General features: G+C 31.3%; 1 protein-coding gene across 4 annotated transcripts in view; it reads left to right on the forward strand.

Moving 5' to 3' along the window:
- LOC105833817 (microtubule-associated protein Jupiter) overlaps nt 1-27,269 on the forward strand; it is a 166,231-nt gene that overhangs the window by 78,209 nt on the left and 60,753 nt on the right. Inside the window, exon 1 of one of the 4 annotated variants that reach the window (XM_036291373.1) lies at nt 24,905-25,430. The exons of 2 other annotated variants lie outside the window; for them this stretch is intronic. In XM_036291373.1, the coding sequence (XP_036147266.1) occupies nt 25,369-25,430 (62 nt within the window). In that variant the 5' untranslated portion in view covers nt 24,905-25,368. Of the gene's footprint in view, nt 1-24,904; nt 25,431-27,269 lie in introns of those variants that run through there. One more of the 4 variants, XM_036291377.1, reaches the window with a different exon arrangement.

A 27,269-nucleotide genomic window follows, 5' to 3' on the forward strand; every position in this document is an offset into this window, starting at 1 on the left:
AATATCAATCGATTCTAACTGATCAGCTTATTTGTTAAATTTTGTTTCTTGAAAGAAAGAAATTTAGATCATTAAAGTAAAATTGAAAAAAATCCTGTAATTGTGTGCTTTTTGATATCTCGATTTGATTTGGTCCTGCGACTTTAAATGCATACCGTTAAATTAATTTTGAATACTGTGACATTGTCTGATCATCCTTTCTTGTCGCGTTCAGCTTCAATGAATACTCTTTAGCCATCGGTCATGGATTTAGACAGCTTAGAGATCCCGTCTCGCTTGATGTCCTGACTTGAACGAGAAAGTTTCGGTTGCGTAAGCATAAATTGAGAAGATATGCATTATGGGATAACTCTTGTGTTTTGTTTCCTCGATAAATCTATCATCAAGTTGTATTTCAATTTTCTATTTAGAAAATAGTTTTTTAAATAAATAATGTGACATATATAAGAACCAAACAAAATCTATGTTTTCTAAATTAGTTAGGAAATTATTAAGTCTATAATACCAAGTGTTATCTATGTATTGTTTATTTTCTAATAGGTTTCTGCGGATTTTAATGCAACTTGCGTATTGTAAAAATTATATTTTAATTATTAGACTGTAAACGAACCTTTACAGTAACGGAATTGTCTTTGTCTCGCCTAAAGGTGGTTATCCGCGATACGATATGGAGGAAGACAACCGAAGCGATCAAATCCGGTCTGGCGATGTTTCCATCAGGTAGAATAATGCCGACTTCAAAAAGAAAACGCGAATTATTGACTGAGGCGTAAACACAAAACTGTTCATTGACCGAAACGTGGTCGGCGAGTTTGTCAGTTGTCCGACGACAAAAAAAAAGTATAAGACTTGATGCCTAACGTGGCGCAAAAGGTTCCGTGTCCGCAAAATCATGGCTGTTTCTTATTGCACTGATAAATTAACGATTCGAGCGTCGATTGTACACTACGATGCTCATGATTTTCCGTTCACCTCAAGGCGCTATTTACCATGCTTGGTTGTCCATGCAGAATGCTGAGAAATAGATACAACGACTTACTTTATATTACATATATATCATTACAATGTTATATCTCCGAATGTTGCTTGTATATGTCCCCATACGTATACATTTTGGAATATTTTTATATATTTTAAATAAAATATTAAATTCTTTTTATTCTTTTCATTTCAGTATTTTCTCTCTCTCTCTCTCTCTCTCTCTCTCTCTCTCGTATATGTAAAATTACAAAATTTATATGAAACTTTATCTATAATATGTATGTATGCATGTTATACTTATCATCCGATCATACGTGTCAATGAAAGCAAATTATCGATTATTTGCTTGTACATCGATAAGTCTCACGACCTCCTCGATGTAATCTGATCTATAATCTAACTTAAATTACATCGATACGAACGCATTACGTCCATTTTCTCTTTTATTAATGCCGATGCGTTATAAATCAATCCATCGTGTATGATTCGTAAAATAATGGTACAGAGTAAGACACTCAGCGTATGTAACGCGGATAAATACTTATCTTGTATATATCCAACATTTATAGGCTAACACCTCGGAATTGCATTTAATAACGTGTAACACGCAATACAACTCCCAAGATGTATATCGCACGGTTTATTGCACTCATCGAAAAAACCAAGGACCTTTGTCACTTCGTGATAATTGGCGAAGTTTGCCGGATGTATATTTTAACTTTTATCATTGATTACCGCAAGAAAATTATGTTGATAATAATTAAAAGATTATCAGGTTTTATGGAACATCTTTCACACTTACAGTATTGCACACTATATGGAGAATTGAATCGAAATTTAATATACAATTGTACTTTTATATATGCAACATTAAAAAAAGTATGAGCTTGAAATAAAGTGTCGTTAAAAGTAAGCAATCGATTCAATAATACAAGTATACGTTGCCATTTGCTACAGGAGCTCGTAGTATCATTCAGAACTCAGTTTATACATGATATGAGATTTTTTCTAATCATTTTTCTGCGTGCTTCGATTAGTTGTGACGGTCAAATGTTCTTGGCGCGTTCGTTCGAATTTCATGCTAGTTTTTTTCTTTATGAGCATGAGGCTTATATCTATTTTCACCTTTTCACCGTTCCACAATTACTTTCTAAGCACAATAGGCCGTGTGCGAATGAAAGGAATATATGACCGCGATTCCTCAACAGACGATGAATCTGCCGTGATAGAGGTATATTAAATCCCAAACTTCAAACAATTCTATCAAATCCTATTCTCTATGACATAAAATATCGTATTTAAATCAGTTAAAGAAAAGTTTTCTAATTACTTGTTTTCTTGAAAATCCACGCATCGCGCCATGTTTCTAAATCAAATACGAAATATCAATAAAAATTTTATTAGATTTTTTCAATTAAATATTATGTTTTTTCAAATACTCTTTTTGCATATATTCTCTTGATATGATTTAATCCAACATGTACATGAGACATCTGTCAACAGTAGTATAGTTAAAGATTTCACAGTTATTTTTATAAATATTATTTATGGAATATTTTATTTTTTATAAACTTTGAAGTAAGAAACGAATTTGCAATTATCTATCCAGTTATGTCTCAGTGGTCAAACTGGCTATGAGACGCCCGCACGGAATGCTGGAAGTTCCAGATTCAAACTCTGGCTGAGGTAATATTTTTCACAATAAATTTCTTTCAATATTTTAGGGTCGAGAGTTATGTATCGTAATTAAATTGACAATATTGTGATACTACGAATCTAGTAGTTTTATTCTAAGTAACTGTGTTGAAAATTGAAAGTAACCGCGCAATTCAAATAAACTAGAAAATATATCAATCACACAATAAGTATTAATATTCGCTTTTTAACCATTTATTATCACTCATCTCTGCTTGAATCATTTTTTTATTTTGATAAAAGTTAGTTTACTAAAGTTAGTTTGACTTTTCTTGTAACATTTGTACCTTAAATCTATAATTTTATATCTTTTTAATCATTTTGATATTGAAGTTTTATCGAAAGGTTAAATTAATCTTTTAAATTTTTAATTTTTTATTTATATTTAGTTATATTTATAATAATTTATTTAATTGCAATAATTGAATAATAATTTTTCATAAAAGTGCGTGCGTGCAAAAAAGGGCAATGCGGCTCAGATACTGTCTGAAATACAAGCGTTGAAGAAGTTTCTAGAGTAGCATACACTTGGTACATTTAAAGCGCTTTTTTTTAATTTAAAAGCATTTTACATTTACCAAGTGTATGCTACTCCAGAAGTAGCTCTTCTAAGAAAAAGTCACATATAAACCCAAGATAATACTTTGATCTAATTCAATCTAAGTGTATATGTATAAGTGTATATGCAAAAAATCCAAGTAGTAATATCTTTAATTAAATTCTCTTTAAAAAATGATATCACAAAATTGTGTTATTTAACTCGAGCAATATTTATTTTAAATAAAAAGAAAAAAATGTTTGAATGAAATATTATTCGGTTATTGCTTTTGGAAAATTTCTTCCAATTTTTGTTACAGCGATTGGTCCGCCGAATGTTTCAATCCAATGAAAAATAGGATTAATCTGTTTAGACTTTTATTTCTATAAACTTTAGAGAGTGTTTGTCCGCAATAATGTCCTGAATTGTGTAATAGTCAAGAAAATAGATAAAGCTAAACCTTTAATGTTTCACTTGTTCACTGCTAATGAATGCGTATTATTGTGATGCGCTTACAATAGATCAGCTATTAAGCCGACTCTTTCCTCTCTTGTTGTGAATCTGAAAAAAAATTAATAACACAATCGCGGCTGCCAGCCGGTTTGTCATTTCTTTCCGTTTCATTTCATTCTTTTTGTTGCGCGGCGATTTATTAATGCGGTAATTTGTAATGCAAGGAACTTCGTGCATGTTTCTTACGCACGCCTTTCTCGCACTGATAATAATTGAATCGGCTGAGTTCCACTTGAACTCTGTAACTTCTTTCTCCGCCTCTCCGCTGATTGTATTTTTCTTATTTCGGCTGATCGAACGCGCGCAATTTTATACGTTCAATCGACCCGTTTCTCGTAAACGATTTTAACGGTATACTTTCCTAGTTCGTAAAGCTGCCGCCGCGCCGGTTCAATTTGCGAAATAAATCATCCAGCAAATCTTATACCAGTGAGATATCGTTTACGGAATGCATGCTTTATGATTTGCATTAATTAATCGAGAAAATCACTTTTTCAAGAGAACAATTTACCTCAATGACTATCATCCATATTAAAAATTTAGAACTTTTACATTTTTAACATATTTTCTTTAACTAGATCTTTTGAAGCTTAAACTAAGAGTTTGTCAAAATAAACTCCGTTAATTCTTAAAATAGTATGCAATAATAAAATTTCTCTAAACCTCAAATAATGAGAATTTATCAAATATATTTTAACTTATAATTTTTTAAATAAATTAAGAGATAAAGCTTTCGACTATTTTAAAGAGAGAAAACATTTAACTGATAGAAAAAAAGGTGCAACAGTATTCAGTGCGGCACCTATTGAGATATTAATTTTAGATAAGGGAACTTTCGCGGCAATTTATCAACCTGATAAATATCATTTGGTTTTTTTTTGTAAGTACACCACGAGCGATCTTATTGGAAATGTTTGTTTTTAAGTTTTCTTGTTACTATATAAGTTATTTCGTGTAATTAGATGCGTTATGAGGTATTGAAATGAAATTTCTTTGTTGGCACGTTTTCCTTTACAAACTAGATTCTAAATGTAATACAACACTCTATCACATAGACCGCTAATTAGTAAGTAATTTTACGTAATTTCCTGAACGTCTTTCCCGAGCGTGCGCTCTTATTCCTAATATTTTGACTAAAATCGCAAAGCAGTTTTGTATTTTTAAATATTTTTGATGAGAATGCGCAATAAATAAACTACGCATAGTTTCTTGTGTGTGAAGAATACAAATAACAATAATATGAAATAAAAACAGACAATTAGGAGTTAGCGCGTTTATTATTTGTGCGCAAAAATCTATAACAAATCTTTTTTTATTAATCATATTTTAATAATCTTAAAAATAAAAATTGTAAAAACGTACAAACCAAACGATTACTTTACGAATTTAGTTTATTTCTATATATAATTATATATATAACTATATATAATTTGACCGATTTTATTTTAATACTTTAACAAACTGTTTTATTCTTTCTTTATTTTATTTACTTCTTAAATTTTCTACAATGTGATTACATTATTGTTTGAAAATGTTTTTTATTTTTTGGAAGAGGATACTTTATAATTCTGTGTTTGAGTTGATTTTTTCCATCTAAATTAACTGTTCCCTTTTGTGCAATTAAACTTTAGTTTTATTTCTAATTTAATATTTCCATTTGGCTTTGGAATCGGTTGTATCAAAATCGTTACTTCACATTGGATTGTAGGATATTTGATTCTATGTGCATAATACACGAATTTACGGAATTCAGTACTGATGATAATTCTACACAGAAAAAAAAGTAATATAGCCAATAACATATGTGATTGCGGGCTGCCAACTACATAAAATACTCAATACAATAATATTTGATATTAATGCAAGTACAATGTTGATACTGCAATAGCATATATTATTGTATTAAGTATATCTGTAATTGGCAGCCCGCAATAACATATCTTATTGAATATATTACTTTTTTTTTCAGTGAAGTATAATTGAAGTTTGCTTTTTATTATTATTTGACCGAAACTAGGTTTTGTCACCAAAATCGAAATCAAAACCGAATTTCGGTTTTCAAGTCAATTTGGGCGAAAGTGAAACCGAAGTTTTAAGTTTAGTTATACATAATTAATAATTAAATTACGGAACAAAATACGGAACAAATTACGGAAGAAAACATTAATTATTTGTTAATAAAATTAAAACTTTCACAGTAAAATCTTACTAAATAAAAATAAAAATTTTTTTTAATAAAACAAAAACGTGAACTTTTTTAAAAAATAATACAAAAAATAAAAATTTTTAAAACAAAACTTATCTTTTCTTATTTCTATTTTCATTTGCACAAGACATAATTAACTGAATGTAAATATTTTGTAATAATTTCTTAGTGATAAGAAATAAGTAATAATATTGATCAATAGATTACTGACAGTAACATGACTTAGAATTATTTTGTTTCAGTATTTGTTAATAATCAAAATTGAATAATCTAATGTTATATGCTAAGTACTCCGAGATGTCCCGAATATAGTTTTGGCGGCAGTCGAAAAAAAGGTTTAGCCATTTTTGGTTCAAAACCGAAATATAGCTGAAAATTGTGTTTTGGGTCGAAACTAGCCGAAACCGAATTTTCGGTCGAACACTACTTTTTCGTTTTTTATAATTCTATTTTAAAGATCACTAAAATATGTATTAATAAAAAAAAATACTTATATATTTTTGCGCATGAATAACTGACTATTTATCTGTTCTTATTTTGATATTCAGGAATCTTAGTGAATTGTTAATTTCTTTTAACCTTTAGAGGGGTGTCCCATATATGAGCCTAAATTAGATATTTTTATTTTAAAAGGCCGACATTTTTCCATAAAAATTTCGAGTTTTTTCCATGTATAAAATTTATAACTTACATGGTCTATGTATTTTTAGGCTTGTTACTGGCTAATATTGTCGCTTCCGAATAAAAGGGCGTTAACTGAGAAGTTGATTAAAAAAGGTGTTGACTCGCGCGCACAAATTTTTCGCTTTAATTTAAGTTGGCAGCATTGCCGATCCTGCATAAAATGCGATTGAATGCGAAGAATGTTTAGAGTCAAGTGGATTATTTTGAATGCGAGAGTTAATATTTGAAATAAATTGAATCCTCAAAAAAACAATTCAGAAGATATTTAATTGAATATCTTCTGAATTCTGCTTTTTGCAAAATGTCAATATTTTTTAATTTTTTTCAATTTGACGTTTTATGTAGGGGAAATAATTTTAGTGCTTAATTTAAAACACATTGAAACTAAAAATTTATATATACATATAGAGTACCCAAAATTAATTCGGTAGTGCTGCCAATTTAAAATGAAGCGGAAAATTTCAGCGCGGAAATTAACGCTTTTTCAAATGGCTTCCTAGTTAACATCTTTTTCAACCGGCTTCTGAGTTAACGCCCTTTTCAATCAGAAAAATATTAAAAAATTGTAATAAAGAATTTATAAAGCAAAAAAAGAAAAATTAAGAAAAAACTATGTCCACGTCGTTAGATGTCGATAACGCAAAAAGAAAGTTGTACATAATAATGTAATTGCTTATTTATTTAAGTTTATGGTGGCAATACTGTTTTTGTGTAAAATTTCGATAATTAGACCTTACAATCGTGATCAGCGACATTAAAAACTTCTAGAAACACTAAAATTCAAAATTTGAAAACTGCAATACCGTTCCGGGCTGGGGTGGCTCATATGATATGAACCAGTAACAAATTTGGAAATTGTGTAAAAGATGTTAATTGTATATAATGTGTACAAATTTTACTGAAAAAATTCGAAATTTTAAGGGAAAAATGCCGGCTCTATGTATGATAAATGCCAGAACAAATATGAATAAACGATTTTAATAAGCAAACAGGCAAAACAAAAATATATGAATTTTTCAGAGTAATTTGCTTGCTTATAATAAATGTATCATGTACATAAATGTATCATGTATGAAAGAAATCATTAAGATTAGGGTGATAATGACATTAAGGGGACCTTAAAATCGTCTATTTTATTGACATTTTTTAAAAAAACATCTTTTAATTGGCTTTGTAAAATCGCAAAACTGTTACAGAATTAGAGTACGCATCAAAATTTAGAGAAAAAAGGTCGAGTTTATATAAAAAATGAAAGAAAAATTTGATATATATAGCTGTCACTTGATAACATTATTTGCTTCGTATACAAAATCTACGATATATAATATATGTACAAAATTAAATTTTATTTCTCTAGGGATAACATACAAACAATATAGTGCAATTCGAACTAAGATTAAAAGCCTAGAAAAAAAGATTAGTTTCATGAACTTTTTATAATTGTAAATCCAGATGCAGGTTAATAAAAAGAGCAGTCTGAAATTTTTTTTTAATTTTTTGTATAAAGTCTAATTTATAAGTTGATCTTAATATGTGTACTTTAATTCTGGAAAAGGATTTCCATATTTATAAAAGAAATACATATGAAATCTTGTTAATGATATGCATGAATGACTCTACATTATCGACTCTAATTAAGTTTGATGGGCACTTTAGTATCCCTTTAAGCTAAATCTTATTTTAAAAATGTATTTTAAAGAGTATTTTCTATTCTTAAATAATTTCGCAGAATTATAAGTAGCAAGAGCTTGGGTTGTAATTAATATATCTTTCGAATTCCATAAGTGTTCATAAAATATCAAAATTAAAGCAATAAAATACTTTATGTATATTGACCTCTTCCATGTTTATGTCTGTGAAAATTTCTAACATAGTTATAGGAAATGTAACATATAGAGATGTAAGGGTTTAAAAATCAGCAATTATCCGTTGCGAAAAGGAGAGGTGAAAGAGAGAGAGAGAGAGAGAGAGAGAGAGAAAAAGAGAGAGAGTGTGTGTAACATTTCGCATTTACGATCGATAATTTACCATTTTCATAATTTCCTGTGCTTTACCTGGTCACAAAGATGGACGCGAGAAATCCCGGAAATGTTTCTAACGAGGGTTAAGCGAAATCAACGTTATTCTCCGTTCACGTAACTCACCTTTATCTGCCCTTTCTCCGGAGGGGGAACAATAACGCGTCACAAAACGTAGCCGGATGTTACTGCATTGAAGACCGTGCCTCATTGTCTTCCGCGTTCAACTTCAAGGCTGCCATCGGAGCGTTTCGTTCTGTCTTTTGCTTGGATCGACGTTTCATTCGAAGAGGGAAAATCGATGGATGCATGAACGCAAGGTGATCCTTTCTCTGTGGTTCTTTTACGTATGCAATCTAATCATGATGGATACCCATAACGTCCCCATCGATACAACGCACGCGTGATAAATGGCAAATATTTTTTAATTGCTGACCGTGCGCACACATGTTGTGATATTTAAAAAAAAATTATGATTGATGTAGCCAACATGATGCCCGAATCAAGGAAGCAATACTTATTCGGCAATCTCGAAATCAAAAAATAATTGTAGATTGCGTTTTTTTTTGCTAAAACACTAACAATGAAATATAATTAATAACCAAAAATTTACATGATTTCTCACTTTTGACGTCATAATTAAGTACAATTGCAGTGAAGAAATAGGAAATGCGTACGTACATTTCCATAATCTCTTATTTTGTCTTTTTTATTTCTTCTCTCTGCTGCACTCACCAATGTAAGGTGTAGAAGGATGAATTTGTGAAATGCATTTTTGCTATTTTTAAAAGGAACAATTGATTAAAATATCGTGTATTTGCAAATTAATGATTAATGATATTGTACAAACTGTTGTTTGTGTTAAAATAATTAAAAATTAAGTTAGATACAAAGTTAAAAATATTTTATTGGAAATGATTATATAGAATGTTCAAATTGATTAGTGGCTAGAATGTCAAAACTTTCTACAGCATTTATTATTATGCATAATAAAAATAATAACAGTTTTAAAACATCTTGTGACGTTATTCAATGTCCAATTATTGGACTTTTTAACATTTTTGTTAACACAATTCAAGTAGAGATGGACGAATAAACGGTCAAACCAGACCTTAAGGTAGTTCTTGCAGTACTTTGAAGTCACAAAGGCAACTATTGTTATTAGTGAAAAATATGAATGATTTAGTATGTAAAAATCAGCATACATTTAAATTAATTATTCCGTAAGGTTTTTCTTCATTGAATCGTCGCTATAAACTGAAAATATCAGAGCGATATCACAAATTTGACTAGAGTTGGAACCATATATTTGGCAACGTCGCGTTTTAGTCGCCGGAGCGTCTGGTGTATCGTCATAACCAAACTGTTAGTGCATGTAAACCATAGACTTACTAGTAAGTCTATGGTGTAAACATGAACGAACAGTCTTGATGCAAAGGTCATTCCGACGAAACGAAGAATGGTAGGACACGAAAATAGTAGGACATGCATCTTGTGCGTTAGTTGATGCATGCGACGTTGTCAAGTAGCCATTCAAAACGTTCGCCATGACTCTCGTGACGTGTTAAAAGTTGCCGAAAGTTTGTCAAAAATTTCGCTTTATTTATATACGGTATGATTAATCAGTTTAGTGTCGCGTCCGTATCTTTAGAAATTTTTATTGCATTGATTAAACAGTTTCTTATTCGTTCATCTAGTCGAGAAGTATGAACATATTTCATGAATGTGCAATCTACTTCACCTTTCTCTATTATCACCATGTAAAATTGGCAAAGTTTTCGGACATATATCTCCGGAACCAAATAGTAAACAAGTCTGAAATTTTGCAGACACATTCTAGAATCGTTAACCTTTCATTTAATGTCTTTTTTTCTGGGCTATCTATACATATTATACATTTTCTAGTTAATTCGAACTACGTGGCGTTACTTTCGAATTTTCAACGCAGCTACTTAGAATAGAACTAGATTCGTAATATTACAATATTATCAATTTAACTATGTAAGATATAAACCGTCTACTCCGAAATATTCAAGAAACTTTATTTTTATTTTTATTATATATTATAAATATCGAGAATTTACCCCAGTATCTTAACCCTCAACTTAAATGACCACCTTGTATATACTTGTATATACTCAATACCTGTATATATTATGATTTGAATTGTTTGTGTAATAAAAAGTTGCAATTAGTAAGTTAAATGTATAAAAATTTGAAAGCACATTGTTTGAGAAATTTTGTGATAAATCTTATAAAGTATTGTGTACATCGCATTTTATTTAACTGTGGCAAAATGTGCCCGAGTGTGTTTACTTGTGTCGATTTGAGAAACTGGTTTTCTCAGCATAAGAATAATTTATTTCTGTACAGTTAGGAAATAAAATCATTTGAAGTTGTAATATTATTTATTAATTGAAAAAGTAAATTCCTCTTTAGTTCTTGGAAGTTTATCTAAAATTGCATAACATGACTCCAACGAGACAATCGTCATTCCAGGGCGTTTATCTTTCCCTGTAAAGGGTCATCCAGGAAAACAATAATTCATCAGTGAAATAATTTGGAATTACAATAGAATCACATACAAAACAAGCACAGACAAACTAATAATAAGAGTTGCCAACAAAGAGTCCACTGGGTTTTCTGCAGATGCGTTAATTATAAAATATCAAGTCTTTCTTAACGAGAGAGTGCTTGCCTGTATGATTCCGTAACATTGGTATCCCAAACTGCACAGTGGTTGGTTATTATAACATATCGAGCAAGTTTTTATTCTAAATGTAAGAATATATATTTAATTTGAAATTATACAGTAGCATAGATCTACTGAAATTCATATGTGCTACTCTTATCTCGAGACAATACGTCTCAAGTCAATTTTATTTAATTTCATAGGAGAATAGGAATTATAAATGTTTTCTCGACATCTTTATACTATCTTTATACTGCGTAAGGTTGCAATTAAGTATATTAAGAATATTTTTAATTTTATTATTAAAAATCCTCTCTAAGAATCGAATGTTGGTATTTGCTGCAATTGAGAAAAAAGAATGCCTTTAGAACATGAACGCAATATCCGAATCTTCGCATTCATTTTTTCGTTCAGCGTTTGTTTGTAGATGTATATATATCCAAATTAATAATTACAACATTATGTATAGCGTGGCTAAATAAATAGCAACTGCCAGTCGGTCGCAATGTATATAATTTTTGTCAGGACGACATTTGCCGTTAGTCGTCTATCTCATGCGAGTGTTTTTGCAACATGTTTTGCAAAATATGTTTTTATAACCTTACAGAATCGATCGTCGCGAGATAAGCGAAAGCAATAAGGAAAAGTGAATATTCACGAAGAAGTGAAACGATGATAGAAATGACTATCGGTACTGCAAATTCTCACGGTGACCGGAAGTTTCTCGCTCCGTTCGAATCGATAGTCATCGTCAAGATCGTGAAACCGTTAAGAGAATGGGGCGTGGAATGTACGTGCCGGCTAGACGTGCAAGATGTGCACGGCGTCCTAATAAGAAAGCTTATCCGTGGGTATCGCAAAAACATAGCACAAAAGTTATCGATATTACTTCGCAAATTATTACAAGAAAGAAATAATAAAAGTCGACTGGTAAAGGCGTGTTTCTTACGTTTATCTTATTCCCTTCCGGTTTATCAAAATTGATAAACGGTAAATTTTACATTCTAAAAATTTTTTTTTCTGACAAAAATATAATTAAATTAATAACTAAATAGAACACTACTTTTTTTTCTTGAAATATTGCAATTCTCTCTAAGGTTTGGAGCTTTTTAAGGAAGGGAGGGGGGAGGAAAAAAGAAGAGAAGAGAAAGCGAACAAGCGAGCGAGTGAGCGAGCTCGTGTTTGTATCGCACGAAATTCAATTAAACTCTCTGTGATCTTTGTGTGCGGTCGCGGGCTGTAACGTTCGTCGACTGATTTTCTGCGGATTCGACATGGCATACCGCACTTGGGAGTACCGGTGCGTTTCCTGGACATCATCTGAGAACCGAATCGCACGAACTGAGGTAGATGAATACAAAGTTTCATGAGACTGTACGTCTCGATTTTTTTTCGTTTGCGTGAAGTTTTACTCACGCAGTACCGAAATGCGGAACCGTTCGAGAAAACCGTAAAGACCAATCGAATAGCTGGTTGAACGTAACACCGTAGAATGAAAGCTCGTCTCGGAGCATCCGAACGTGATGAATTAAACCGGGAATAGGTCATCTCCGCGTGTGGCCAATAGCGCAATGGCGCTTCGCATCTCGTCATGCTAAATCGGCGAAGGTTCCGTGATACTTAGATTTATCGAACCGTTGCAACCAACATATCTAGTGCACTTCTAGACCAGATAATTCATAACAATTTTTAAGAAATTGAGTTGTATTGGAAGATAAACTGTTTATAAACTGTTAAAAATTTTTATTTATTTAGCACTATGTTAAATTATCGCCGTATTAGGATATACGCTATCGGGAAAAGCGGAAAAACTCTGGAATTTTTAGAGAATTTCTTTTTTATCTTTGAAAATTATGTATTTTTATAGAATTTGAGAATTTTGGAATTCAGGAAAATAAAAAAATTTTGTTAAAATTTAAATTTCTGTATTCTAAAATTTATCAGTATTAAAAATCTATAGTTTATGTTACTACAGATTTTCAGTACTGGCAGTGTATATCAAAACGCAGCTTTTATCTCTTTTTGACAAAAATATTTTTTTTTATATTTGATTATACAAAATGTCGACAATTGATTAACAATAAATATAGTCTCATATTTATGTACATTTTCGTGTGACTCGCAAACGTTTATTAAAAAATCAATGATAATAAGAAACAGCACGTTGTTCTAAATTGATATTGTTTTTAATCATATTTCGTATTATGTACTTTTAATAAATTTTTAGATATTACAATAAAATGATGCATATTGTGAGAAGAAAAAGGAACAAGGTAATCAGCGACCCAAAAACTTCCCGTAAAGTGATTTTCAGCGAATTTGAGAAATTTCGAAAATTTTTTGCCGCCATATTGGATCCGCCATCTTGAGTGCGAATATTTTAATGGCAGATTTGTAACCAGCAAACCAAAAAATCCCCATATTTTAATGTCAAATTTGTAATCAGCGACCTTAAAAACCTTTATATATTGATTTTCAGTAAATTTGATTGACTTCAAACATTTTCGACTGCTATATTGGATCTTGAATTTAACATGTCTGATAATACAATTGCAATTGACTCAAAAAAACCTTTACAAACCAATTTGAATGATAAAGCGATTAAAAGAAATATTTACATACGGAGAAGTCGAAGATTTCATAGATTTTTCTTCTTTTAACAGCCATATTGGATGTCGCCATCTTGAATTGAAATATACTCACACGTACATTTGAAAGTTCATGGTCCAGGGACGCAAGATTTTTATTTATCATACATATTTTTATTCGTTTTCTATGTGTAAATATTGATTGAAAAGAAAATTCAGTGAAAAAATCAACTTTTTTTGCAAATAATTTAACTTGTCCAGATTTCATTTTTAAGAAATTCTGACACCGGATATGGAAAGTTCAGGAAATTTTACATAAGAAAATGTTAGTTTAAAATTTTTTGAAGACTAGATTTATATAGAGTAAAATCCGTTTAAAAAGTCACAGAAAAATATGCTTGGGACTTAATGGGTTAAAATATTAAATAAGTTTATGATTATTGAAGTTACACACACACACACACACACACACACACACACACACACACACACACACACACACACACACACACACACACACACACACACACACACACACAACACACAACACACACATTATTTTACTAGTGATTAAGTTTTTTTATTTATTCTAAATTTTGCAAGTTTATATTTATATGTATATTTCTTAATTTTGTCTTATGTATTATCTGATTAGAAATTTTTTATTATCGTTTTTGTCGACACTTCTATTGACACACGTAGAATGCTTTGCTATTGCAGAAATTCTTGCGGAATCCGTTTTGCTTATTTGTTTGTAGACCGTACGATATCGAAGAACGTTCTTGCGATCCAATCGCGCAAAGAGCGTGCCGGCGCCATCGACGGTTCGACATCGGCTTCGGTATCGATGTCGACGTCATCGTCGATCGGTTATTAATCGTCCGTTGCAAAATTGGATGATTCTTCTTCCGTCGATCGACATTGATGCAAAATCATTCCTCACTCCGCGACGCAATTTACGAGCGGATTCTATTGCTTAATGCTCATTCGCTCCACTGAAGCATCACGAAGGTCGTCTTTGGACCGATTCTTCTCAATAGCCTTTTGGAACAACAATGCTTATAGATCATTACTGTGGAAGGATTCGATACTCTTTTTCTGTGTTTTTATTTGTTCTGCGATTATTATTTTATATATTCCACTAAAGTTTTTTTTTATATTACTGAAAACTTGACGATTTTTAATAACTTAAGGGAAAGGCGGGCAAAACGGCCACAGGAGGCCGTAAGGTTTTGCGCTAAGAACGCCTGAACTCGTTCCATTCAATGTCCTCAGTCGCGTTGAGAAGCCATTCTGATATAAAATAAGTGCTCAGTTTTTGTATTTGTTACTATTAAATTAAGTGACTTATCGTTTTTCAACAAAATTGTTTTAAAAGAGCCAAAGGTATTTTGGTTACAAAATCCCATTTTGACGATTACATAGACGGGTTGTTAAAATAGAACAACTTTTGTGTAATGTCGTCAATCCAGGCAAAGTGATCAGGCTGATGGTGGCTGTTGGCCACTTTGCCTGCCGAGCATCAACTCTTTTTTCTTTTTATATTATTACCATGCCCGATTAAAAAAAACTTTGAATAGACGTTTTATTATTAATAGGCTACTTTAATTAACATTTTGATTTTTCAACTTTTCTACAATGTCTTGTAACGAATAATTTTTTCCAAGTTATTTTGGCAGTTGTTCTGAATTTATGTAACTTTTATATAAATAAAGTACATTATTTTATAAGTTTAAATCGTTTTTTATCAGTCATTTTTTATTTTAAAGCCAAGTGACCACTTTGTGAAAAATGCAATATTTTAGGTACTTAATTCAATCCTAAAATGATTGAAAATTTTTATTATGTACTAGGATAGTTAAAGTATATAATCATTAATTTTGATGCCTTTACGACGATTGCATGACAGCTTAAAAAATCAGCAAATCTTAACCTGGCCACTTTGCCCGCCTCTCCTTTATATGAAATAACTGAATAGCTTTTGACATTTAATTGAAATCTTATTTTTTAATTTCATAACATATTGATACGTTCCAATGGGATATTGCGTTTTAATGAGGAACAAAAATACTTATTTCCCTAAAATTATTTTTTACACATTTTATAATGCTTTTGGAGTATTTTTGGTTCGTCTTTTTTGTCTTTTTTTCTCTATTCTTTTTTGTTCTTGTAATTTCCTGTGATTAAATTAATTTTGTATTATAATAGTAATATACGTAAAATTTAATTATTATTAAACATAAAGATATGAGAGCGTCATTATTAATTAATTAATTAATTGTTATTATATATTATTATTATTTAATTTTATTTAAATTTAAGAAGTATAATATTATACTGATTTATAATAAAATAGTACTATAAACTTTGTCACTAAATATGTCATTTAGTCTTACGATAAGGCTAGTCTACTAGCTTTATTTATTTATGAAAAAATCTAAGGAATACTAGAAAAACGAACTGTTAGACCAATTAAGCAAGAGCTACATCTATATATTCTGTCTACACATAATCTACCTAAAAATAGCACATTTAAATATAAATCACTTCAGACAAGTACATATAAATTTAGAATACAAAGTTAAAAATTAAAAATATTTACTTACGCGTACAAATTTTCGAAAATATCTCGTAATTTTTAAATAAAATTTGTGTTGAAATCTCATAAATAATTGAGTTTTTGCTGCATGCTTCTAGTATTATGTTTTTAACGTAGATTTGATTAGTCCGCTATCTCTAGTCTACTCAGTCTCTCTTCTACTTTACAGATATAAATATATTATACATTATTATATATTATTTGAAAAGTTTTGTTGTATTTAGCATATTTTTGAAAATTAATACAAAAAATACTCTCTAAATCACAATCAGTGAAAACTCGACAAAATCAGTGGAAATACACTGACTTTCAATGATATACTTATAATCATTTATTGATTATCAATCAGTGAAATAAATACACTGATCTTTCAGTGACTATACACTAATTCTAAAGTGAAAATTACTGAAAGACAGTGAATATTCACTGATTATCACAGTTATAAGTATGCCACTTATGCGTGAATATCCACTGATTACGATTTAGAGAGTATCTTGACAAATAATGTCTCTTAAAAACTTTTAAGAACGTTATCGAAATATAAACTAATGTGTAATAGTTGTGTAATAAATTAATTTTTTAACGTTAATTTTTTATACTGTTTAAAACTTGACAAATCTCTTAAAGTATTAATATTATTTAAATATAATAATATTTAAAGATTACAATTAAAATTTAACCCCTCGAGGCCACACGGATGCGATTTGACACGAATGCGGACCAAGCAAAAATTTCATAACTCCGCCTTTTTCTAGCTACGTTCTGCAGCATCATCAAACTAGTATGACAAATGTGTATATCTATAACAATAATCGACGCCATGTTGTTTGACCACAGTCGCCTTATCGCTATTAAGCTAGAAGCATCGAAAATCTGCCGAAATCCTAATTCGCACTTGTGTGACTGCAGCGTGTACAAAACCAGTTTACAAAATTTGCGATTTTAAAAAAAATCGTTATTTTTGAAATTGATTAGTGTTTTTTTATGGAGCATGTAAGTATTTCATCGCAAAATATACCATTTTATCATATTTTTAAAAAATAGCCATATACACCTCAAGATGAAAAACTATAATATATTCCATGTAAAGAGTTTTATGTAGAGGCTTATATATAATAAAAAAGGTATAATTTGCGGTGAAATACTTATATGCTTCGTAAAAAATACTAATCAATTTAAAAAATAACGATTTTTTTTAAATAGCTGACACCGGCTTTGTACACGCTTTGAACACGGGTCTGAAGAAAAGAATATTTGAAAAGTCTCGCTTTTTTATTAGTTGAGTCACAGCTTTGTTTAGAAAATCGAAGTTTAAGATTTAATATGAAAAATGTTATTTAAAAAATATTAAAAGTGATGAATGTACCACTTAGTAATTTCAGTACTATAAAAGAAGAGACTCGAGCAAAATGCGGAACTCGACTCAAGAGTTGCAGTTGTCAGCGGCGTATTTGCGATAATCATAGGGCTCTATATAGAATGTATTCATGATCAAGATTAAATCGAATGAAATGAGTTTAAACCGAATAAAATTTTTCTATTTATCCAAACATGCTTTTTTTATATTTTTTACTTACTCAAAAAATACCATATTTTCAATGCATTGTAAAAAATAGTTAAATTTTATATAACCCTATAACGAATTTTTTTCTTTAAAATATAACTATTCAACTTTAATTTCTCAAAGTTTTATTTAAATATCTTATTTATAAAACAAATGACATTCTAAAAAAGAAAAAATTATTTTTCGAAATTTTGTTTAAAAAATCGTGATTTTTCGCTATGTTAATTATATTTTTTACTTTTGCAAGTATTTTTATCGGATTCTACGGGAAATGATACCCTTACACAGTATATATTTGTTTGATTTGAATAATTACACATGAAGTTATTAAAACTTTAAAATACAAAATCTCAAATCGCACCCATGTGGCTACCATGTGACTGGATAGAGGTGTGGCCTTTAGGGTTAATATTTTAAAAAGCAGTAATAATAAATTTTTGTGGTTAATGATAATAGGTTTCCAAAGAGATATAAAGATATACTTGGTTACTAGGATATTTACTTATATTTATAACAAACAACATTTATATGGCACAATAATCTCGTTACGCTTTATAAACAATATTATGCATTAACATATGCGCACATTTAGTCAAATGTACACAGGCAATTACATCTCATTATAACTTGATACCCCATTATCTTTCCAGGATAGAGTCTTTATGTGAGTTACGTTTATTTGCGCGAGTTAATTACGTAGCTAAATTAATTACTTCTTATATGCAATTCCTACGAAATGTTTTCGACCCAAGAAATTTATTCTTTTGGAAACACAAATTTTCTTTTTTGTGGTCTGTTTCTTTTCTAGGGCCAACACCATTTTTGAAACATTATTTTTCTTATAGAATTTTTTGTAGTAAGACTTTCGGAAAGAGATGGAAATATGGCATAATTGTAAAAATAAAATATCTAGCGTCCGTCTAATATTAGTTAAGGGGTTACACCAACCTAGCGGGAAAAAAAATCGATTTTTTAAAATTACATTTTCTTGAAGCTTCAAGTTTCGAGAATATATCCTGAAAGTTTTATGTTGATATCTACAAAAATGCTGGAATTATAGAGAGTTGAGTAAAACGGAATCGAGCGTTCGAGTGCTCGAATTGGAGCAATATCAACATAAATCGCCACTGGACGATGATGTGATTAAAGCCATTCGTCCAATATTTGAAAACAACTTTCTAGTGATAATTTACTGGAGAAATGCGTCGGTGGATTTACGCAAAACATTAACGAAAGTTTGAACAATCTGATTTGGCGCACAGCGCCAAAAGTGTAGCACAGCGGTGCACACGTTGTGCAAATTGCTGCCAATATTGCTGCATACACATTTTGGAACACGCATTGAAACATTGTAGGTGTATAATTATTTTTATCATTGTTTTAATTTGTAAAAGTCACATACGTTATAGAGAGTTTAAGTGCATCTAAGTGCCTTTCCTAATAGAAACTATCAAGTGCTTGTTAGTCTTAGGAGAATCGCCTATTAGTTCGCTAGACAAAAGAAACAAGTTCTCCAACGATACGTTTACGAAAACTTCCGCTCTCAGAGGCGCAGGAAACGCTGTTTCCAAGGGAAGACTATGTCCATGTATATATATTACATTAAGATCTACAGTTCCGGATTCAATGAGACTCTCTTGGTCTCGGTATTCTTCATCGTCCGGCGGAAATAAGGTTGGCCACGCAAATGCTCGGTGCGCACAGGGAACGCACAATCTAACATTCCGGATAAAATACCGACTCAAATTCTCACGATTATCATTGACTCTATAGCAATTGCGAATGGATGTTTTATCATCTTGGAAATAGTTTGTTAAACATTTTTTAATGTATCGAAATGGAGAGTTTCTTAATGTAAAAAAAGTCAATTAAAGATCTCTAAACGGTATAATTAACGGTTTTTTAAATGAATAAATAGATCGTGTCCGTTCCACAAAAGAAACATGTTGAATCTGCGCAAAACTGTGGCTTTCGTTTTAAGATTTGCCTTTTACACTTGTCGACGAAATTACTGTTCGGGATATACCTAATCATCAGCTCTTGTTTTACCTTTGGCAGCACTTATCATAGATACCAAACAATTTTGCATAGATTTTCTGAAGTATATTCATATAGGGTGTTGTGAATTATATTGTAAATTTCAAATTTAATTCAAATATATCTTATTGTTAGATTATTTCGAAGATTAAGTTTGATCAAAAATATGTTTAATAATATATTCAAACTAAATACTTTGTCAATTAAAATGCCTTTAAAATAAAACCATTAAAAATTAAAATATATTAATGTATTTTTATATTTTTATGTAATTTTGCCTCGCGCACAGAGATAAAATTATTATCAATATTATATCAAATTATGTTCAATATTATGTCAATATTGAAACAATTATCGAGCTTTTTTATTCACAGTTAAATTGTACAGATATTTTTAAGACATAGTATGTACTTTAAATATTCCAATGTTCTAACATTGTACAGACTGGCAACATAAAGCTGATGTTAAATTTACTCTGAGGACCACATAGAAAGGAGGATAATGAACGCTGTGTACATGTGCCGCAAACAAAACGGGTTCGCGTGTTATCATATGGTGCATCAGCTGCGTTAATGAGAAGATTTTTGAACGAGGCTTTTATGTTTTTGACATTTAAAAATAACTTTTATGAACGCAATATTTCTACACTTCATGTAGTTATTTAAATTTTATTTTCTAGGCGGCGTATTACGTAACTTAGAAACTTAATTATCTCTTTTTTTTTTTTATATTTTGGATAAAATAAAGACTATGAATCTTCTATTTTTAAACAATTATTTATTACATAAACTACAATAAAAATTAACGAGGTAATATATAATCAAATAATATTTTATATTAAAATATGTATATAATAATACAATTAAAATAATTCTATATTGTAAAATTATTTACATACAGACATGTATAAAATAACTTGCCGAAATATATTTCTAAACATTTTTTTAAATTTATAATTTGTAAATTTGTTACGAATGCTAGAATTAATATTTAAAATATTTTTGCGTCCAATTTGTCATAATGACAGATTTCATGTGGTGCAAAAATCTTATTATCGGCAGGAGCGCAACTTGCACGCGACTCATCGAGATCTGGCCTGCACGCGCGTAAAATTCCGTCCCATTACATCTAACGCGCGCGTATCGAAGCGTGATGAAACTTCCAGACGGAGTGAATCGTTGGTTCTTCACCGGCACTCACTTCCTAATAATTCCAATGTCTCTATCATTCGTCGTAAAAGAACTGCGGCAATTTAATCGGTTAATTACGCAAATAGTTTTAGGACTAAGAGAAACATCTCCTAAATGCGTCCTGATGTGACATGTGGATCGGACTAACTCTAACGGTCTCCGAGAAATGCGACGGTGAAACCCTCGAAAAACAGACTAATGAAAACGCTTATGCGCTCATCTCGTGTTTCATCGTTTACAGTTTGTTCCCTTCGCGTAAATCAGCTTTCTGGAAGGTTCCGAATACAAACTTTTGCATAACGCGTAATACGTAACACATGTAAAAAAAACTTATTTCTGCACTCTTATTTCTTATTATAAGAAATACGAATATTTTTGACATGTATTTATAACTTCTGTAAAATTGTTTAATATTATTCTGTTGACTCAATAATGCTTGATACATTGACCTTTTAACGCTTAAGTATCCATTTTTCTTGTATAACTTTCAAAGTTATAACTTTTCATGTTATCGTTCTAAGTGATATTTCTGTTGTTGAAATATGTAACTGTCCAAGTCAATTAATTTATATTAATACTGAAGTATACTATGTAAATTTTATCACATAACTTAAACACATTTATTTGTATTATTAATATTATTTCTGTATTACTTGTATATTTTCTATAATAAATAAGAGTGTAGAAGTAAGAGGAGAGACAAGCGTGCGTTAAAAGGATCGGTGTAACAATGTTATGGGCACAGGATGATAAGCGAAATAAAGCTACACAACGACTGTTAGAGTAAAACATTTTGGTGCCTTAATTTCAAAAACTTGGACAAGTGTGGATTTCGGCAATATTAGCATCTATCCTTTTTGTTGTTTTTTGCCTCGTTCTATTCAGGCGAGAAAGCACTTTAAGATCGCGAGCCAGATTTTGAGCAGGCGTGACTTGCCTAAATCGGAAAATTTATTAAAGGTGAGTGCGAATCATAGAGATGCAATTGCATGTGAGAACGACGAAGCAACGAAATCTCACATCGCGTGTCTCTTCCTAGTTGAGAAAACGAGAATTCTCGACTAAGGCTGAAGGCGCGGATGCGAGAGATACGTGACGTCATTTTTTTACTTACCGCCCACGCGCTATAAAGTTGCAATATGTAATTATATCTGTCCGTTGGATAATATCTCGCGGAAATATAATATTTTCTATGGGAGATAGATGTAGACAGAGCGAATAGCAATGGCGATTATTATTTATGCACACTTTTTTGTTCTTGCGGTGAACGTATATAATTATTAACAACATAATTAATTTATTACTTCATTGTTAAGTAAGAGATTAATACTTATTAAGATCTAAGAGTACTTCTTATATTATTTTAACATTTTTTTATTTATGCATAGAATATTAAATTTTTTGGCTATTGCTGATACTTTTAAATTTGCTTGAAAATTTTTCAAGAAAAATTTTATGAAGTTAAAAAATTATTAAAATAATACGGTTATATTGTATTTTGAATCTGTTCATGTTTAAGAAGTTCAATGATGAATAAATCGATATGCGCACTACTAAATGTGGATGGTATTATTCTTACGGAGTCATTGCTCCGTTCTGTACTTACGTATTAAATTTTTATTCGCGCACAACGCGACACGCAACATGCCATTGACGTTTATCTATCATTATAATACAATTGTGTATGTCGCGACGATCCTCCGGGTCATACCCGCTTCAAGAAAACGCCTCTAGTAAGCACGCACTAGTCTGCGAAACATAATCTGTTTGGGTGCTGACTTTAGATGCTTTCCGGTTACGTATATTGTGCTACACAAAGCTAATTTATTGGCTGTATTTTAGATGATATTTCAGATAATATGTAGCTAATAAACTGGTTTTGTGTAACACAGAGTACGTAGCCGGAAAATATCTTTTATATTTTGTTGACCATGAATCATGGAATCATATGCGGCAACATTCATTATATTTCCGTCCGATGCCCTGATTGAACATTAACTGTGTTAATTTTGATACATACAACTCAGAGTTAAATAGTAACTATTTAAAAAGTTAAAAGGTAAATAATAAATTTAAGAAGTTAATAACATCGAATTTAACTTTTTAATTTTAACTATAGTTATTTTGCAAATATATTAACTTTTACTTATTAACTTTTTTATGTAAAAAAAATACATTTCCAAAAATAAAAAGCAATATTTTTTAAATTATTTTATACAGTTTGAGATAAATTTTATACAGATAAGAGCATGTCTAGCGATGTCTTTTTATGTGTAAACTTTGACAAGAAATTTCAGTGGGAGCAAGTAGAGGGAGCTTTCTTCTGAGATGCTTTGTAATGAAATCCTCAGTTATCGTTCGACCTTAGAAGGATATAATTCGAATTTAAGAAAACTTTTTGTTTGAAAAATGTCGGAAACGGCTTGGGCATAAAAAAAATTTGGTTTGCGAGAGTGGACATCGAATGCAATTTTGTCTAACAAAGCTTCCTTTTAGGTACGTTCTCTCACTTAAAGATCAAGCACTTATTTCGACATATTCTGAAGATCTTTTTTCTCAGATATATCATATTATATATTAGTATGCTTCGAAGATGTCAGATAATTAATGATAATTAGACGACTGGACAACTTATTAACAATAAAACATTACATTCTTACCAAGTAGTAAGTATTTGTTATTTTATTACAATAAATAGTTATGCCGAACACGCTCATATCAAACAGACTGTATGAACTTAATTTATAAATAAAAAATTAATTTATTTAATGTTTTGTGTCGTAATTGTTTTGTTATTTAGAGTAATCTAATTTTTAAAAATCATGATAGTCTAATGAAATATCAAAATAAACTTTTAATTTAATCTTCTGTTGTTATTGTGTGCGTTGCTTATATAAACTAAATATTGAAAAATTTGATAACATACATATAATGAAACGAACGTTTTAAACTTACAAGAAGTACGATTATTGAGATTATTGAGAAAACTAAAATGTCATTGGAAACATAATTGGCATTTGAAATGTATAACTTTTAGTATAAATTAAGGAATTGAAAAATAAAATTGAGACGAAAACTAAAATTAAAACTTTCAGTTTATCTGTGAATGACATTCTGAATGGCAGTGCATCGTATTTTGCTTTTTGTAATTCTTTCTTCGCTTTGTCTCTCTTTTTGTCAACTTCATCGAATTTGGATGCATAAATTCGTGTACTATTTACTTCCAAATTAAAAAAATGAGATCTCAATTTCTCACGTGCAATCAAACCAAAGGATTATGATCAAAAAGCGGCTTACAAAGTATCTTTTCACTCTCCGCTCGTTGCTTTGCACTCTCCTAGACTTTTTGGTTCTTCCGCTCATTACCCTTCGCGTGTCCACACGTGCAGCATGCATGTGCAGCGATGCCTACGCACCGGCGAATCCTCTCCTCATTCTCCCTTCCTCCCCCTTCCCCCCCCCCCTCTCTCTCTCTCTCTCTCTCTCTCTCTCTCTCTCTCTCTCTCTCTCTCTCTCTCTCTCTCTCTCTGTTGTTCCTCTCCTCTCCCTGGTTCGTCGAGCGTATTGATTGAGGTGAATGCACGATGCTCGGCGTCGGCGTCGTCTCTCTTGGCAATCTGTGAACGGGGGTGGAAGTCCATGCGGCAACTACCGGAATATTCGTGGTGGAAGTAGCGAGTCGCGAGAGCTCCCGTTGAGAAGGGAGAAAAGATAAAGAGAGGAGAGGGAAAGAAACGGGTACGAAGCACCGGTGGAGAAGGCGTTATATACCGACTGGATCCTCGTTCAACCGTCAGTCTCTTGCCCGAACTCGCGGCATCGACATCGCGAACACTGCAAACACGCAACTGTCAGAGATCACGATTATCTGAGCCGTGGAAGAAGTGTGAAGGCGAAGAGATTCGTCTGTTCAAAAAAGTTTATGCTTTGAGCTCGTGTTTTTGTCCGCACTCTAAAAAAAGGATAATCCCCAACAGAGAGGTTGGCTGCTTCAGGATCGCTTAGCTAGAGGCGTCTTCTTCGTGGAATTGTCCGAGGTCGGGTTAGGTCCTGAGGGATTGCCATGGCCACCTACGCTACATACAGGCACGTCGAGCTTGACAATGTCGGATATGGGAAGAAAAGGTAAAAATGACAATACGTGTGAAACAGAGTGAGTGAGTGAATGAGTGAGTGAGTGTGTGAGTGTGTGAGTGTGTGTGTGTGTGTGTGTGTGTGTGTGTGTGAAAGAGAGAGAACGAGAGAATGTACCGCACTGCGGACTTCCTATGGGTAACATTTCCGGTAGAATTTCGCGTTGCATTATTCTTTCGTCTTTTGCCTTTTCAAAATCTTTGCTTCATCATGATTGACTTTCCATAAATTTAAAGTTTTATCGCGAACGAGAGCAACACCGGAGTAACCAAGCAATAGTTTATCTATTAGTTTGACTTAAAATGCATTCAACATCTGGTGACCATTCACCAGACAGATAAAAACTACTTATTTTTGCATGTATTTTGTACATAATAATTTCAATTTTATATGTGATTACTATTTTTTTATTACTCATAGAAGCAAAATGTGAACAGAAGATTTAAAGTTTCCGTAATTTATAATTTGTTTAAAAATTACGCCATCCAGACAATTATAATAGCAAAGGGTTGAAGATTCTTTGAGGTGCGCGTACTGAATAAATGATAATAAAGATTTAGTAATGCGTGCGTCGTAATTCCTTCTCTTCTTTCGATTGCGTAAGATTTAGGGCTTTAATTAAATTTTAATTGTGAGGCATAAAATGCAAGTATTCTCGAACGTAAAGCAAAGAGCAACTTACAGGCGGGCGTCCTTAAACAAATTATTTTTAAGCTCATGAAAACGCGAGGATAATGGATCGTGCGGTTCCATTCATCGACCACATGTTCGATTGGCTTACATTCAGCTGGTCATCTCCCAGCGATGTGAATGAGATGCTACCGATCTCGCTTAATGATTCGTTGACATTGCAAGTGATAAAACACCTACAAAAGTGTGAATATAATCGAATTGTGAAGGATATCTTCTTTTCTGTTAAATATTATTTGCAGGGCGAACGGTATCCCATAAACAATTTTAGTTCACCACAGATTAATCTGGGTGATATTAACTCAGACTGTTTTTTTTTCGTATTTTGCCGATTCTGCCTCAAATTCGACTATGTATAAGAAAAGCAAGTTTTGGATCATATAACTGTACAATCGTATTTTCTAAATATTAAAAGAGCATATCAGAGTTTTCGGTTTTTTTAAAGCAACACAAACTTTTTAAAAAATACAACTGTTCATCAATGACTCCTGGTAGTCTGACTAAGTAATGAAGACAAGTATATAGTAGCCAGCATAGGATTAATTATTAGTCTTCATCGTCTTGTTGCAGCAATACATTTAATCATTAATTAATGATTGACATTACCTTGGTATTTCTTTACCTTAATAACGCGCATTATTAGTATATTTTTCTCAGGAAACGTCATTTCCTTTGAAAGCTGATAACGAATACAAGGCAATATGCGGTTGCAGATAGTAATGGAAGGAAAAAGAGTTTCTGCTTCCATATTTCTTATTCTAAGAATTTCTATTGACAAAAGAATATACATGAATCTCTTTAAGTGTTTTACGTTTATATTTATATTATGACATTTTAAATCTCTCTCCTGTTACCATTTTCTTAATGTGTGTGTAGTCGTGACCTAGAAATATAATATAGAAAAGTCTGAATTTTTTAGGAATGTTAATTTTAACTTTTTTAGGTTACTATCTCATCTTGTGGTTAAAACGACAAAATTATATGTGTCTGCGCTACTATTAGTTAAAAGACGTATCGAGAGAAGATAATAAAGTAGCAGTAAGATTTAGAAAGCGTGACTACTCCGTATCTTATCAAGCATGTTGTGTATACACTAGGATAGCAATCTCTGACCATTTTTAATGACTACTTGTGCGAAAA

This window comes from Monomorium pharaonis, chromosome 8 (genome assembly GCF_013373865.1).
Source record: "Monomorium pharaonis isolate MP-MQ-018 chromosome 8, ASM1337386v2, whole genome shotgun sequence".
Classification (NCBI taxonomy): Eukaryota; Metazoa; Arthropoda; class Insecta; order Hymenoptera; family Formicidae; genus Monomorium; species Monomorium pharaonis.